Source organism: Watersipora subatra, chromosome 10 (assembly GCF_963576615.1).
Source record: "Watersipora subatra chromosome 10, tzWatSuba1.1, whole genome shotgun sequence".
Lineage (NCBI taxonomy): Eukaryota > Metazoa > Bryozoa > Gymnolaemata > Cheilostomatida > Watersiporidae > Watersipora > Watersipora subatra.
Genome location: NC_088717.1, coordinates 41,056,251 through 41,074,008, shown reverse-complemented (window position 1 = coordinate 41,074,008; position 17,758 = coordinate 41,056,251). Strand labels below are relative to the sequence as shown.

General features: G+C 37.2%; 1 protein-coding gene across 1 annotated transcript in view; it reads right to left on the bottom strand.

Annotated features, from left to right (window-relative positions):
* Positions 1 to 253: 253 nt before the first annotated feature.
* LOC137405904 (von Willebrand factor A domain-containing protein 3B-like) overlaps positions 254 to 17,758 on the bottom strand; it is a 54,800-nt gene continuing 37,295 nt past the window's right edge. Inside the window, exons 22-30 of the mRNA XM_068092354.1 lie at positions 15,435 to 15,589; positions 12,796 to 12,920; positions 9,329 to 9,546; positions 7,867 to 8,071; positions 6,365 to 6,475; positions 5,821 to 5,981; positions 4,850 to 5,064; positions 2,060 to 2,291; positions 254 to 1,007 (exon numbers count right to left, since the gene is read on the bottom strand). Of these exons, the coding sequence (XP_067948455.1) occupies positions 842 to 1,007; positions 2,060 to 2,291; positions 4,850 to 5,064; positions 5,821 to 5,981; positions 6,365 to 6,475; positions 7,867 to 8,071; positions 9,329 to 9,546; positions 12,796 to 12,920; positions 15,435 to 15,589 (1,588 nt within the window). The 3' untranslated portion in view covers positions 254 to 841. The remainder of the gene's footprint in view (positions 1,008 to 2,059; positions 2,292 to 4,849; positions 5,065 to 5,820; positions 5,982 to 6,364; positions 6,476 to 7,866; positions 8,072 to 9,328; positions 9,547 to 12,795; positions 12,921 to 15,434; positions 15,590 to 17,758) is intronic.

The window sequence follows — 17,758 nt, the reverse complement described above, 5'->3', positions numbered from 1 at the left end:
CTATAAAATGTGATGTTAGTTTCATGAAATCATTTTTTTCTGCATCTTTAAATACAAGCATAGATGCAGTTGGATAAGCTAAGCCTTGGACAATCGATTGTATCCTGTATCCTGACATTATTCCTGTCGAGCAAATGAGCCTGAGACTATACGTTTCGATTGTATAATAAACAGAAGAATGGCACTAATTACAAAATAACCTTTTTATTTCAGACCACAAAGCAGACACAACCTTACCATAAAATCAGCGTATAAAGTGGCTTCTGACATCCTGTCCTAAGATCAGAACTAAAAAGTGAATTGAAAATCTGCAGAGAGCAATTGTCAATGGTAAAAGAAGCATGGAGCTTGCTGTGAATAAGAAATAGCATCACTCGAAAACCAGACAATGCGCAGTAGCGGGGAGAATAAACTAATTATGTTAAACATTCTCAGCTTTAAGAAAAAACAATAAAAAATAATACAAACACGATAAAAGAAAAAGCAAAGAATTTGCTATAAATTTAAGCAACCAAAGAGTAAGCTTGCAAGCGGATCATTACATGATCGCTATGGCAACAGGGTTAACTAACTATATAATGCCCAAAAAAATAAGCAGTACTGTTTATCAGGCTAGAAAAAGAACAGCCAGACAGGTAGAGGGGTAGTAGCGAAAATATATGTAATAAATAACGCAAAGAAAAAATAGAATACTCTGACATCACTTATGATGGCAGTGCAAATCGCTAATATAATCATTAATGTTTACTAAAAAAGACATGTAGGCTATGACAGACGTGCTAAAAATGACCAGTTTGAGGAAAGAAGTGGACTCGCTCACATATTATATATATAAAGAAAACTAAGGGCTGGACGGAGAGTTGGACCTAGTTGATCCGGTGGCCGATGAATTGTGTCTAGGAGAAGTTGAAGCAGAAGAACCTGATCTGTTGTTGTAGTATGTCTCTGCAGTCTCAAAGTAGTCTTGGGAGAGCCAGAAGGACTTGAGTGAGTGCACATTTGTTTGTCTAGAAAAGGTTAGGAATGTTTTTAGTGAAAAATTAAGCTTAGCAAAAAGAGGCTCGAGAAAAGAGTTGATGAAACAGCGCAAACAATGAAAGACAAAAACGCATAGAATAATAGTAATGATAATAATAAAAAAACAATAACACTAACATGTTCGAGCAGTTGAAGAGAAAGGGTAACCCATTTAACTAGTGAATAACAAAAGTTCAATGTTTAACCTTAAAAATATTGTTTCCTTTCTTGTCCCACTTGAGAGATAAAAAGGTAGATGACGGTATCCCTATTATATATACAAGCGCCCTCACAGTCTAGTGTGCCCTGAAGGAACGTCAGGTATGCCGATAAAGCACAGAGAGTGAGTAGCTGCACAAGTATTCAGGTATACTTAAAGGCGGTCAATTGGTGCAGGTGTTATAGTCTTGGTCTACCAATCTGAATGTCACGAGTTGGAGTCTTGTTGAAAGTAATAGTTTATTTTAACCTCTAACCTTGGCCTCAAACAGACAGACACTATCTTTATTATAGTAAAGATATAATTTGGTATTATAGTATTTTAGACAGTTACTATATTCTTTTTTCTTTGTAGCGTAAGCCTTGTTGCATGGGAACAAGGTGAACAAAAATTGATTATAATTCCATTTAAGTGTGCGCTCCTCCAAAGATTATCGTAATCAACGACCCTGAACTAAGTGAAAGTGATAAGGAAAAAGAGAAAGTTTGTCAATACAAATCAATTATACCAGTTACTGTACAATCAGTAAATTAAAAAGTTCAGTTTTTCCTATTTGAAAGACCAAAGAGGTGAGTGTGGGAAGATCTAGGAATAAATTAGGCTATTTGCATGTATTTTACGCTTTGTATAATGTAACATCCATATAACGGAAATGTCTTTGGAATGGATTATTTACGGTGTCGACTGTATTAGATTGTGGCTGTCAACAAAATCAGACAAAACCAACAGGTTGTACAGGTTGATAGAGAACTTTGAGACAAAGGGAAGTAACAGAGTATAGTTTGCACCCTGACATCCATACTGAGTCACAATTGAACTCACTTGGATCCATCAACAAATGTGATGTTGAGGCCAGATCGAGACCTGCCGGTGACAGTGCCAGGCAGGTAGGTAAGTAGCTCACTATCGCAAACGCTCAGGCAGTGATCTCCGGTGATGAACTTATACTGTTTGCTGAATGCTCCAAATATATGGATAGCCGACTGCTTAATTTCTCGACCATTTGCAAGCTCGATATGGTATTGTCTGCAGCCAGCTTTAGAGATTATAGTACCTGTAAACCAGACAAGATCATGGTCTATACAGCCCAAACAACATCAACGACTGAAGTAGCAAAATAAAAAGATCTACTAGCATGCAGCAACAACAAACCTTTGAAATAATCAGCATAGCTACACTGTCCGATATCCTACACAATAATCAGCATAGCTACACTGTCCGATATCCTACACAATAATCAGCATAGCTACACTGTCCGATATCCTACACAATAATCAGCATAGCTACACTGTCCGATATCCTACACAATAATCAGCATAGCTACACTGTCCGATATCCTACACAATAATCAGCATAGCTACACTGTCCGATATCCTACACAATAATCAGCATAGCTACACTGTCCGATATCCTACACAATAATCAGCATAGCTACACTGTCCGATATCCTACACAATAATCAGCATAGCTACACTGTCCGATATCCTACACAATAATCAGCATAGCTACACTGTCCGATATCCTACACAATAATCAGCATAGCTACACTATCCGATATCCTACACAATAATCAGCATAGCTACACTATCCGATATCCTACACAATAATCAGCATAGCTACACTGTCCGATATCCTAAACAATAATCAGCATAGCTACACTGTCCGATATCCTACACAATAATCAGCATAGCTACACTATCCGATATCCTACACAATAATCAGCATAGCTACACTATCCGATATCCTACACAATAATCAGCATAGCTACACTGTCCGATATCCTACACAATAATCAGCATAGCTACACTATCCGATATCCTACACAATAATCAGCATAGCTACACTGTCCGATATCCTACACAATAATCAGCATAGCTACACTATCCGATATCCTACACAATAATCAGCATAGCTACACTATCCGATATCCTACACAATAATCAGCATAGCTACACTATCCGATATCCTACACAATAATCAGCAGAGCCACACTGTCCGATATCCTACACAATAATCAGCAGAGCCACACTGTCCGATATCCTACACAATAATCAGCATAGCTACACTGTCCGATATCCTACACAATAATCAGCAGAGCCACACTGTCCGATATCCTACACAATAATCAGCATAGCTACACTATCCGATATCCTACACAATAATCAGCATAGCTACACTGTCCGATATCCTAAACAATAATCAGCATAGCTACACTGTCCGATATCCTACACAATAATCAGCATAGCTACACTATCCGATATCCTACACAATAATCAGCATAGCTACACTATCCGATATCCTACACAATAATCAGCATAGCTACACTGTCCGATATCCTACACAATAATCAGCATAGCTACACTATCCGATATCCTACACAATAATCAGCATAGCTACACTGTCCGATATCCTACACAATAATCAGCATAGCTACACTATCCGATATCCTACACAATAATCAGCATAGCTACACTATCCGATATCCTACACAATAATCAGCATAGCTACACTATCCGATATCCTACACAATAATCAGCAGAGCCACACTGTCCGATATCCTACACAATAATCAGCAGAGCCACACTGTCCGATATCCTACACAATAATCAGCATAGCTACACTGTCCGATATCCTACACAATAATCAGCAGAGCCACACTGTCCGATATCCTACACAATAATTGCTTTAGAGATGAACCTGTGCAAAAATTTAGTAGATTTCATCCAAATGTATTGGTATTTTTTATAATTTGCGATTGTTTTGATGCTTGAGGCAATCTGACTGCCAGACTGTTTCAAGATTAAAATTGAGAAAACTTGATCGCGGTTGCAACGCTGACAACAAGCGAAAGTGCAACTATGACGACTATAGTTGCAAAGAGACGGACAGAATAGAGATGCGTAACATTACAACGCGAATGCTATAGCCGATATCGGCTATTGCAAAGAAGATAACAAGTGATCAGTATAACAAGTCATCTCACACGTATCTTTCTTCTGGACGTTTGAACCACAATGCATCATTGTTGATTTTAATCTTGCCACATCTTGGCTGTCAGATCACCTCAAACACCAAAAACAATCGCAAATGATAGAAAAATACTTTTTGATAAAATCTACTAAAGTTTGTGCAAATTCATCCTGAAATAACATTTATTACTTTAAAAATAAGCATAGCTTGGGGACCAGGAAACGGGCAAACTCCTCATACACGTTGAATGCACCTCAAGCGCTCACCTCTCTCTCTTTTTCTATCAAACCCGGACACCCACCTAGTGACAAATGTCAAGTACATACAAGGACTGTCAACATTAAAAACTAGATGCCTGTAAGGCTGGCATGGCCTTAACTAAGTAACTAGAAAAACAAAAGGTCTCGTGTTCTTCAAAATTTCACCTCAGCTGTACCACCCACTACTTCATCAAATGTCGGTAGACACAAAAACACCTAAAGTAGACACCTAATTGTAAGTAGTAATTGTAGACACCTACATGATGTTCAGAATCTGTGGCTACAAGCATCTACAAATCTAATCCTCGTACGATGTGAAACAAATGGCAAGGGAGCACTTCACTCCATACATGCCTACATAGGACCTAAGGCTACCTCTTACCAAGCGCGTAATTGCCAGTTTTGTCATCCCTCGCGATTACAGCCTGGCCAACAAGCTCATCCTCACGTTTGCATATGAATGCCACATCACGGTCATATGTCTCCTGATCGATTGCAAACACATCATGCCTTTCTACAACGGACTTAATTCCATCGTAGAAAGTAACGAATGGACTCGACTGGTCAACGATTTCATCCACAAACGCAGGAGCGTAGCTGTAAGCAAAGCAGTCTGATGGGTGAGCTTTAAAGAAACAAGGAAAAGGTATTCAGATAACATTAGATTTAATGAATCAAATTGTGGAACACCGGCTATAACTGAGTTCAATCTCATCAAACGACATGTCACTATAATTGAGCACTTCAAGTGCTTGACAGATTTACTCAAGTATATCATAGAATCCAGAACTTGAGTAAGTTAAATAAGATCTCATGAACCAAGTTGACGCAACTCCAACCTCATTTCTTTTAAGGTAACATAAGCCATCAAAAATCATACGTCATCACTAAATTCAGTTTCATATCTGTTAGGGGCAGTAGTGTACACAGATTTATAAGACTGGGGGACAACTACTTTTCTGATGAACTCTACACAACAGTGTCAGTACATTAGTGCTATGCAGAGCTTGCAGCACATAAAACTGTCTGAAAATGATAGCTTTCGATTCAGTCACTATTATTTTACACATTAGCAGCTTGTGTGGCGTGATCGATTTAGTCAGCTACTAAAGTTGAAACAAGTGATGGCTTCGAGGATATAATTCATATTTAAAGACCAGTCTCAGCAAATATTGCATCTATAACCAATTCTACTGTCCACTGACAATGATTGTAACTTTCTGACAAGCTTAGTTCAGTAGGTCATCCAAAATTGGCCAACAAACAACCAGAAGGCAAAATATAGAAAGATTAAATGTAGTCAAAATCGTCACTTGATTTTAACTTCAGCCAACAAATCTTACACCCCCTGACCTGCAGTTATAGTTGGGATGACAGGCTATGACTGGTGCTTGTTCCATGATGTCAGTTGAGGAGTCATCCTTGTCTGTTATGATTTCATCTCTTGATGTTTGTTGTAAATCTCCACAGCTGTCTTGCAACATGTACGTTCTGTCACTGACCCTGTGGTGAACCTATGAACAGCAAGTTTGTGATCCAGCAATCAGAAATCCAGATCAGACAACTCAAGACCTTAGAGAATACCTATCAAGTTTTCGTGCTGTTTATTCAAGTTTTTATTGCCAAGTATCGTGACCTCATAAATGAATCATACTCCGCGCCTACTTCTAGTCAATTAATGATGAGCGATGTGCCGATACGGACAGGAAACTAGGTCATGTGCCACATTATGTCGCGATGACGGCAGGATGAGAATTCAGTTAAATAAAAACAATGCCACCGCAAAACAAACGCAACCATTGAAAGAATAGCAGCAATTAAGCAAATCAAATGGAAGCCAATTGATACAGATAAACTATCACCCGGAGCGCAAGAGAGTTTTGCAGAGCAAACTTACAAGGCAGCGATAGTACCATCCATCGTCTGTCCACCTGGCCAGTACTTCTTCACCTGTTTCTATTGCATCCAGAGACCTAAACCTACTCTTTCTCTCCTGATCTGCAGTCTCCTTGCTCTATAACAAGTACATGAGTTGGTTATAGTAAGTCTCCTTGCTCTATAACAAGTACATCAGTTGGTTACAGTAAGTCTCCTTGCTCTATAACAAGTACACGAGTTGGTTACAGTAAGTCTCCTTGCTCTATAACAAGTACATGAGTTGGTTACAGTAAGTCTTCTTGCTCTAAAATAAGTACATGAGCTGGTTACAGTAAATCTCCTTGCTCTATAATAAGTATGTGAGTTGATTACAGTAAGTCTCCTTGCTCTATAACAAGTATGTGAGTTGGTTACAGTAAGTCTCCTTGCTCTATAACAAGTACATGAATTGTTTACAGTAAGTCTCCTTGCTCTATAATAAGTATGTGAGTTGATTACAGTAAGTCTCCTTGCTCTATAACAAGTATGTGAGTTGGTTACAGTAAGTCTCCTTGCTCTATAACAAGTATGTGAGTTGATTAAAGTAAGTCTCCTTGCTCTATAACAAGTATGTGAGTTGGTTACCGTAAGTCTCCTTGCTCTATAACAAGTACATGAATTGTTTACAGTAAGTCTCCTTGCTCTATAATAAGTATGTGAGTTGGTTACAGTAAGTCTCCTTGCTCTATAATAAGTATGTGAGTTGGTTACAGTAAGTCTCCTTGCTCTGTAACAAGTACATGAATTGTTTACAGTAAGTCTCCTTGCTCTATAACAAGTACATGAGTTGATTACAGTAAGTCTCCTTGCTCTATAACAAGTACATGAGTTGATTACAGTAAGTCTCCTTGCTCTATAACAAGTACATGAATTGTTTACAGAAAGTCTCCTTGCTCTATAATAAGTATGTGAGTTGATTACAGTAAGTCTCCTTGCTCTATAACAAGTACATGAGTTGGTTACAGTAAATCTCCGTGCTCTTTTAGACGGCAACTACTTTCCATATAAATAAGGCCAGTTGGTGCCAGAGAAAGACATCCATATTTGTAGTAGGTAGTTTTTCTGGCCTCGACATACCTACTAGCTGAAAGCTTAAAATAAACTCTTTCATTATTGCTCAATTTCGAATTTGTGTTTCTGAGCATCTTTTCAACACGTTTTTCTGTGCAAAAAAATTGTTGCTTGCATAATCAGGATCTCCTTAAATGTTATCATTTGCGTACAGCTTCACATTAACCAATAAAAAATGCCATACCCACAAACTGGCAACATTTATGATAGGGTGCTAACATTCAACACGCTGAATATAACTAAATAAAGAATGTTTCGGCCTTACGAAAAGTGCAAAAGTGAACATATGGATGCAAAAACACCACATATAGGTAAGACCTTTATATAGTTAAACCAGGAGCCTTGTTAAGTTCACTTTAATGTAGAATAGTTGATTACTCATATTCGTTTCTCTCCATTCTTTGCACAAACCTTTTTATACTCTTTGTACTCCTTTCGAGCCTTCTGCACCTGTTTGCGGATACGCTTCTGTCTAGAGCGAGTCTCTTTCTGTTTGCTGAGGATCTTATGACAGAGTGTCTCGACTTTACTCAATATTTCTGCCCTCTCCGCATTCCACGAGTCCTCGTGCTCGCTATCATCACCAGAGTTCTCTCTTTCAACATCCTCTTCATTTCTAGCGCAAGAGGAATGAGTGAAAACAATAAAGATAATCAAAAAGGAAGAATATGACAGCAGTCAGATTAATATCCAGTCGGAGGACATTTGACAATAAATAATTCTGAGAAGTTTACAGGAGCCATAAGCATTGAAGTTGCTCCCAGCCGTAAGCCGGCCATCGCTAAAAGATTAACAGACAACTGCCTAGCAACGCAATCGCAAAAAGCTGGGTCAACAGTCCTTCTCACGAAAGAGGACCCCTTTTCATAGTTTCTAAAGGTCGGCTTTAAAGGTCGACTTTAAAGGCCTAGTTTCTAAAGTTCGGCTTATCAACAGGAAGGATGAGGGTTCAAACACATTGCTAACATTCAAACAAGAGACGGTCTAAGAATTCTAGCTAAAACTATGACATGATGTCACAGATCAAGAACTTGCAGGAGATGCATGAGTGAATTAGAACTGTATATAAACTGGGGATTATCATGCACCAAAAGAACCAAAGAACTTGATGGTTGAATACTGTGAATGAAAAGCTAAGCTAACTACAAATAAGAAATGCTGCCGTATACAGATAAAGCTCTAATTATGACCGCCTTCAGATTCGCTGAACCAAAACATTTTTAGATGCTGAAGGAGTGCTGTCATCAATAAATATCTGTTATGACCTAAATGGCTTTCATCTAAATTTAAACACAACCCAATTTTACATATGTCCAAACAAAAATTTTGTGTCTGAGAAAGTAATTTTTGTAAACAGACAGAAGATTTCAGTCAAAAATGATATCAATTTGCAGTTTTGTGGACCAAAAAGTAGCAAATGTTTTGAGAACAACAGTCAATAATTTCTGAACTTTAGTTACATAGCAATGCAACAATGCGTTATTAGATCTTGATATATCTGCACATTAGTCGCTTTTTTGGGCAAGTTAGGTCCTTAACCGAATAAAAATGTAAGCGACAAAAGCTGGCTGACAATTATTTGCATACAAAAACATGTACTTCCTAGACATGCTTAATTGTATTATAGGATTAATCTCCCTGTCAACATCATTAAAATTGTAAAAATTATTACTGTTGCATTCAAACACATCAAGGCACAAACAGAAATTTTGTTTAATTTAGCTATATACAATGGAAAGCTTTTCCTTTGCACCCAAAAGCTCCCCATTGAAAATTTACTGCTTCAACTAGTCAGCATGTTTGCTAACTTGCTCAACCTTAGACCATTTATGACAATGAACCAGGTACAAAGCCTCCTCGCAGAGCATCTTACCTCTCAGCGATATAAGTGACAGAGAAATTGTAACGATCTTTGCCGATCTTCACAATCGACCCTCGCCTTACGGAGACTTGAGTTCCGTTATAGAGTGTCACCTCATAGAACTTTCCATTCTCCTGCTGAGACTGCTGAGGTGTTGTCTCCACTCGAGCTGGCACATAGCACGGCTCGTCTCCAGTCCCTCTAACCAATGCCAGTGCGTAGTCACCCACCTACAGAATTACACAGATATGTTAATGGTAGACCTCTGCTTAGTTGTTTGGTACGCTGCTTTCTCTCCATCGACATATGCTGACAATATGTATGTGGGGAGAGAGCAACAAAAAAAATCGTTATGTTAGCGTTTTGATTGAATATTTCCCGTTGTTTGGGTGACTAAAGCTCCTAGCTGGCCTTTACGTAGTCTAGATCCCTAAAAGGTCTAATTCGCCTTAGCATAGTCTAGATGGGCATGGGGTCTAGTTGGCTTTCACACCATCTAGGTGCCTAGCAGACCTAGTTGATCGTCACATTGCTTGTGTGACACAAAATCTAGATGCTTTCACATAGCGTAGGAGGCTAACATTTAACTGACTACAGAAAGGGAGCTCACAGATTTTTTGCTTGTACCATAAAAAGAGTGTAAAATATCAAAAAATATATGTCATTGCAAAGGGTAAGCGATTAGAATTTGTTTAGCGCCATGAAGATCCACGAGTTGGAGTTATCTTCTACAAAAACATGCTTTCAACACGCAACTGTAATAACTCACATGAATTACAATAAATACATTTTTTGCATACATCGTCCGGTGCTCAGTTATCTTAGCCTAAAAGCATAAAACTACTTGTGAATATACGAGGCTACGAGTTCTGAGGTGACAAAAAAGTATCATATTTTTGTCGCCTCAGAAACATGATGCTGAATTTTCATGTTTCATGATAAGTATGTGAGTTCTGAGGTGACAAAACTCATATGCTTATCTACTAGCAATATGTCTTATCAAACTGATTGATCGAGTAGTGGGAAAACTACTGTAGCCTTTTTTCAATTGTGAATAGTATGTAATCGAAACCAACGCCATCACACGGCCCACATGCATAGAGAAACGCCCATAGGTCAAAAAGCCAAGCAATCCCATCTGTCCAACTAAATAAAATTCAGTAAGAAAAAGGCACAAATTGTAGAGCCGACCACAACCCTTATGCTGCGAGTTTACATCTCAGCTGCATAGCTTATAACTAAACTGTGCAGGAAATGAATGAGCAGTGTCACCAATCAAGGCCTGTCACAACCATATATTGTATTTTATACATACGATATATGGATATATGGTTTCTCTCCAAGCTTAATCGAACATGTAATTTAGTTCAATACATAAAGATCAAAGGGTCATGACATTCAGCACCATCTGTGTAGAGGAAACCTAAATACCACCACCGTATATTAACTATACAGTACATTAGCCGACACATCCATAAAAATAATTTAGACTTCTGCAGCAAATAAAAAAAATAGAATTGCATAGATATGTCTTCTGAGTAGCCCACTCATAGTTGGCATGCAAAGAAAAGTAAATTTGATTCGCCACACCATCAGTCTAGCGTACAACAGAGACGAGATGCCTTGACAGCTACACTCGAGTGTCACTTGATAACAGGTTATACAAAGGTCAGTTGTACCACTCTTATGACCCGGAACCACTAATTCAATATTAGTAGACATCATACGAAAGCTGACAGCAGCCTGTAATATAATACGGTTGAGGCTTATGACCTAGTCAGTAGTGATCTCAAGAGAGATGCTGATAATACATTTCAGCTGTATGTATATCAGTGCTATAAATAGACCCAAAGTAATCTAGCATTAAAGGGCTGTGAATAATGTATGTACATACGTACGTACGTAAGAATACAATTTCTTTGGCAAACTAGCATGATGATTCGCATATTGTATGTATCCAACAGATGTTTCCAGATCAAAAATTAGTTTACCAATTTTTGCCTGAAAGATATCGAACCATTTCTATGCCCGAATAAAGCACTACCGCTCACAGAAACATTGAGGTAAATGCAATGGAGAGTGAAAACTAAATGAAAACCTCACTAGAGCTTCTTGTTAAAGCTGATAAACACATTTGAAAAAAAAGTTAAAATACACTCAATTTTGAATATTTATCTCAAAACCCCTTTTGAATATTTGAAAATGTGTTAGTGCTTTACCGACATACACAAATCTTAGACAACAATTGAAAGTACCACGGCAGCTGCACACCAAATATTTGGAAAGGTCAGAGTTCAAGCCTGTGCTTTTTTTAATAGAAATTACAAATCCAACTGTTGTCTTACATGTAGATTATATTAACTCATCACAAAGCCTTAGATTACAGATAACTCATCCCAAAGCTTTAGATTATAGATAATTCATCCCAAAGCCTTAGATTATAGGTAACTCATCCCAAAGCCTTAGATTATAGATAATTTATCCCAAAGCCTTAGATTATAGATAACTCATCCCGAAGCCTTAGATTATCGACAACTCATCCCAAAGCCTTAGATTATAGATAACTCATCCCAAAGCCTTAGATTATAGATAACCCATCCCAAAGCCTTAGATTATATATAACTCATCCCAAAGCCTTAGATTACAGATAACTCATCCCAAAGTCTTAGATTATAGATAACTCATCCCAAAGCCTTAGATTACAGATAACTCATCCCGAAGTCTTAGATTATCGACAACTCATCCCAAAGCCTTAGATTATAGATAATTCATCCCAAAGCCTTAGATTATAGATAACTCATCCCAAAGCCTTAGATTATAGATAACTTGTCCCAAAGCGTTAGATTATATATAACTCACCCCAAAGTCTTAGATTATAGATAACTCATCCCAAAGCCTTAGATTACAGATAACTCATCCCGAAGTCTTAGATTATCGACAACTCATCCCAAAGCCTTAGATTATAGATAATTCATCCCAAAGCCTTAGATTATAGATAACTCATCCCAAAGCCTTAGATTATAGATAACTCATCCCAAAGCGTTAGATTATATATAACTCATCCCAAAGCCTTAGATTATAGATAATTGATCCTAAAGCTTAACATTATAGATAACTCATCCCAAAGCCTTAGATTATAGATAACTCATCCCAAAGCCTTAGATTATAGATAATTTATCCCAAAGCCTTAGATTATAGATAACCCATCCCAAAGCCTTAGATTACAGATAATTCATCCCAAAGCCTATCTTTATAGATAACCCATATCAAAGCCTTAGATTACAAATAACCCATTTGCATGCTTTTGAATATAGATGATGAACCCTCCAATGACATCCGAACCTCTAGGATAATACCAAGCAGTCAAAAGTTGATATGACTGTAAAGGAGACAGCTTTACACCGGCTATGATACAGAGAGTGCATGTATATTAAAACTACAAACAAAAAAATTCTACTATCTTAGAACGCATATCTCACCTGAAGTTTGGGTACAGCTATAGCTCCCTTAGATGGAATCACATACTGCTTTGGAATTGCTTGCTCTTCACCAGAGTCAAATCTGACGAGGGCGTGGTGAGCTCCCTTGGACCTTATCACCAGACCTACGCACATCGCAGTGACATCATATCATTCTCTAACAATCCTCAATCACCAATACTTCTCAGATAAAGATGTTTAATGGAATCGGATAGAATGAACTGTTTAAGATTATTAAAATACTATGTTCATTCTCTTGTTGGGAGAACAAGATTACACGTGACTGACTAGGAATATGCATGCCTAAGTTATGCCAACAAGAGAAGTAATACTCATCTTCATTTATACTCTACGTTTCACCTGAATATTTATTCCTTATGCAAAACATAATGTTCTAAGATACAATGTATTATATTGTTTTTTGCTAAATATGTAAAGATATTTCATCAAAATATCAAATGAAAATGATAATTATATTTACGGTTTACAACATCACTTTTAAATGCAAATTCAAAAACAAGTTATATATTTGTAAAGAAAACAAATGCATGCATACAACTTTGTATATTTCCTATTAACGATCTTAAAGGTGTAAAAACATCTGACATCATCTCTTACTCACTAACGTGTTCATGCTTTAGGACAGCTTCAAAGCAATCAAATCAACTTCATGCCAACCCTGTCATGGGTATTTCTGCAGCCATTGTGTGTCATTGCAGCAATACTGCACTACCACATCTTATGAGTTGATATATCAATTTCTCTACATCTGTGAAACTCGGATAACTCAAACTTCAAGGGACCGAGCAAAAGTGTTCGAATTATCAGAGTGTTCAAGTTATCAGAGCACTGTCACAAGTCCATGTATTTACTTATTTATTAGTAGATACATGAAAATATACAAACTATAATATAAATCAAAAGCACAAATGGCTTGTTTCAAATTAAATGCTTCTAATGTAAAGTTTAAAACGTTTTTTATCAAAAAGTATAGAGATTTTTCTATCACTTGAGATTGGTTTGTTGTTTGAGGTGATGTTATTGCCAGGACGTTTTTTAGATTGACATTGGCAAAACTTGATCGTTGCTGAAATGCTCAAAGAAAAGACATCTTTTTCTTTTGAGCGTTTTACCCACGATCAATTTTGCCGATCTTTCATGAAGTTTATGGAAAGATTACCTTACTTTACCTGGGATTCGTTAAGAATACTTATTGAATGTACACACGTATTTTGTGTTTAGGTCAAACGATGAATAGTTTTTTTTAGCTAAGACAACGTATACGTTTGACTACAACAATTTTTAAGACGTTTTAAACATTCAACATTCCGACGTTAATTCAACACGGAATCAACGTCGGAAAACTATTCATCACGGGCTAGCCGAGTCACGCACTCAAGGATTTTCGCCATGCAAATACAAAACAAAAACAACATGCTGTTTTTGTTTTGTATGTGCGTGGCGAAAATCCTTGCGCCCGTGACCCGGCTAGCCCGTGCTATTCATCGTATAGCAGTATAAATCAAATTTCACCAAACCTTTAGAACAGTCGTTGACAAAAATATTTTGCCGATGGAGGTAATAACGATGCTTATGAATTACGAAAAGTTGAGGTTTACCTCAATGGCTTGGAATAAAGTGATTTTCTAAAGCGATAGCAACCGTTTCGGTAGCCGTTGGGCAAAAAACAGTTCGTTATAACAGTGTAGAATTCGAGTTATATTGAGCCATTTATCATTGCGTGGGAACGGACCAAGCAAATCCAGTCGAGTTAACCATGTGTTCGCTATATCCGAGGGCGAGTTATCCATGTTTCACTGTACTTATATTACATGTAATTCTGATCATCTTGTAACTTTTTTGATACCGTCACACTGGAGAAATAATATGAGTGGCTTTTAAAGTGCTTCATAAAAGATTGACATGTCCGGGGCTCAAACTCGAGAAACTCTGCCTGATAATCTGACCATTTTGGGATTGGCATAATACTTTTTACTATAATAAGAGTGGTGTTCCGTGACGTTAAAAAAGTTCTCCCATGACAGAAGAATTATAAGAGCGGACTGCCAGAGCACTGCACATTATCTACTGTTTATTTCATGTCAAAAGCAGGCAGCTCCAAACAATGCCGGGCACACTTTGCAATCTTAGAACTTTAGTTTTCCATATAAATGTGCCATTTATGTGTGATCTATCTGATTAAAAACTTTAAAATATAAAATATTAAATTCTTGCGCTAGGAAAGCGTTAAGAGCAGACTCAGTACGGCTCATTTAATGTCAAAAAGCAGGCTACTCTAACCAGTGCCAGGCACAGTTTGCAATCTTAGAACTTTCGTTTGTCATATAAACGCGCCACAATCTATCTGATTAGAAACTCAAAAATGGCCCTTTGAATGGAATTAATGGCAATTGTCCTCATAGAATGTGTTCATGGATCGTTGTCATAAAAGCAGTGCTGCAATTTGTGCTGAAAATGAAAAATAACAGAGTTCTCTCTAAAACCTTTGCAGGAGTTCCCAAACAAAGGGATAGAAGATAAAAAGGTATTATATTACATCCGCTGATGTGAAAGCGTTAAATACTTCACTATGAAGACTCACTACAAATCTCACTGCAAGAAATATGACCACTGCTTACCACTGTAGTAAAATCCATCTTTATCGCCTCGCGCCACAACTCTTTGACCTCTCAGCTGGTCGGGGTGGAAAGTATTCTTTTTTGGTTTTTTCACTGCTACTGGTTGACCCAGTGGTTTGTACTTTTCTCTTTTTTCACAACTTTCACTCGCTTCCCTGCAGTATATATAACAGTATATATAACAGGCTATATATGGTATGACAGACAACCTGACAGAAGCCATCTCTTCACATAACTTCTACACGCATATGTGTATGGATATAGCCACCATTACTATCTTTAGGGAATTGTTTCAGACAAACACTATGTTAGTATAAACCAGCAGGGCTTAGGTGAGCAGAGGTTTGCATGTCATTAGAGAAGCAATTGGTCAGTTTAAATAGTATAGAGGAGTTATCTATACATGATATTATACAGATGTAAACCCTCAAGGTCTTTCTCTTAGCTAAGTCCATCTGCAATGGAATGAGAGTATGAAATGACAAAGAACACAGCACATCAAACATTTCAAGTACTAAAAATTCCCCTGTCATACAGCCCAACACCAAAGTGATATTGGAAAAAAGAAAGGGTACTGATGGTTGAGAAATGCAATATTAGCAGTCAAATGGCACTGCAGTGCAATAGGATAACTGCAATGGTAGCTTTAATGTACTGGGTGTTATTATGTACAACAAACAGCAATAATGAAACGAAAAGATCATATGTTTGTATCTCTCCCCCGCAATAAGAGAAATGCAATATTAGAAGTAAAATGCACTGATATTATTAGAATAACCAATATTATTAATATAGTAATACAGTAATAATAGAAAACCAATGCACAATTTTGTTTACATTTCAAAACATCATAGCTAACAATATCAAGAAGTTGTGGTATTTATATAGATTTTTATAAAATCTATTTAATAAAACTATTTAGAAAAAATAACAGTAACATATTGCCCAACATCGGTCACTATATACTTCGATCTTGTAAATTCGAATGCTTATTCTTATAATTAAATCTTATAAAATTGAATAATTATTCTTATAATTAAGTCGTATATAAAATCGAATAATTATTCTTATAATTAAATATTGTAATAATCTCATAAGAATCGTTAGAAAAAATATCATCGTCATTTCCTTTACTTTCACTGCTTTGGACATCAGTTGGAATACTGAAGTACTCATAAGTGTCCAAAATGTCAGTTACTTTGAAATCGGCAAAAAAGAAACGATTACTTTTCAGTACTTCTAAGTTAATTACAGAAACCTTCGGCAATTCGACAATGCCATACACTGGTGAAATGTGAACGTTCTTGTGAAATGCGCACGACTTAATGGTTCTATTCTCTGTCGCTCGGCGTTTCATTTGTCGGTCTTAATTTTGATCAAAATAAGGCTTGTCAAGTTTTAATAACGATTTTAGGCCGAACTAATGTCTATTTATGTATAATCCGATCAGATGGGAAAGGTATAGGAAATTTTCTACAAATAATAAAGACTTGGTGACATATTTAAATAGGTTTATATGTGTTTTGTATCATTATTATACTTAAACGACTCCAATAAAAATGGTTAAATTTGTTGATGAGATTTCGGTACAAGGGTTTGCGACGGCCGTTGATGAATAATTTTCGTGAGTTGTGTGCATATATGCATTTATCATAAATCTCCCAAACAATCGCTTCGCTCGCGTTTGGTCGTGGGAAAAGGTGGTTATAATTTAAATATGGCACAGTTATAGTTGACAGGTCAATTGTGTTCTCTATGCAATTACTGTTTTTTTTTACTTTTTACGCACTTTTTCTTTGCTTATGTCAGCTCTGATACCCTGCCGTGAAACTAACAGCATAAAAATGGTTAAAGCGAACAGCATCAATGCAAACATAGAGATAAGTGTATATCGACAGCTATAGAGGTAATCAATTGGAGGCACGCGTAGAGAAAACATAATAGATGCAGCCATAGAGATAACAGAAAAGAGGCAGTCATAAAGAAAACAGAAGAGAGGCAGCCATTGAAATAACTGAATATAGGCAGCTGTTTAGAGGCAGCCATACGACTATGTAGAGGTAAACACATAGCTAACTATGAGCTTACCAGCTAGCTAAAGTTCACAGAGCTAGCTATATCAAGGCTACATAGAGCGACCACAGAGCTGAGTAAAGCAGTGGCTAAAGTGCAAAAACTATCGGTGCGCATCTCCAGCAGACAATTCATTGTGGCTGTCAACCAGATATGTTACGATTGGTAGAGGTCAGATACGTTACGATTGGTAGAGGTCAGATACGTTACGATTGGTAGAGGTCAGATACGTTACGATTGGTAGAGGTCAG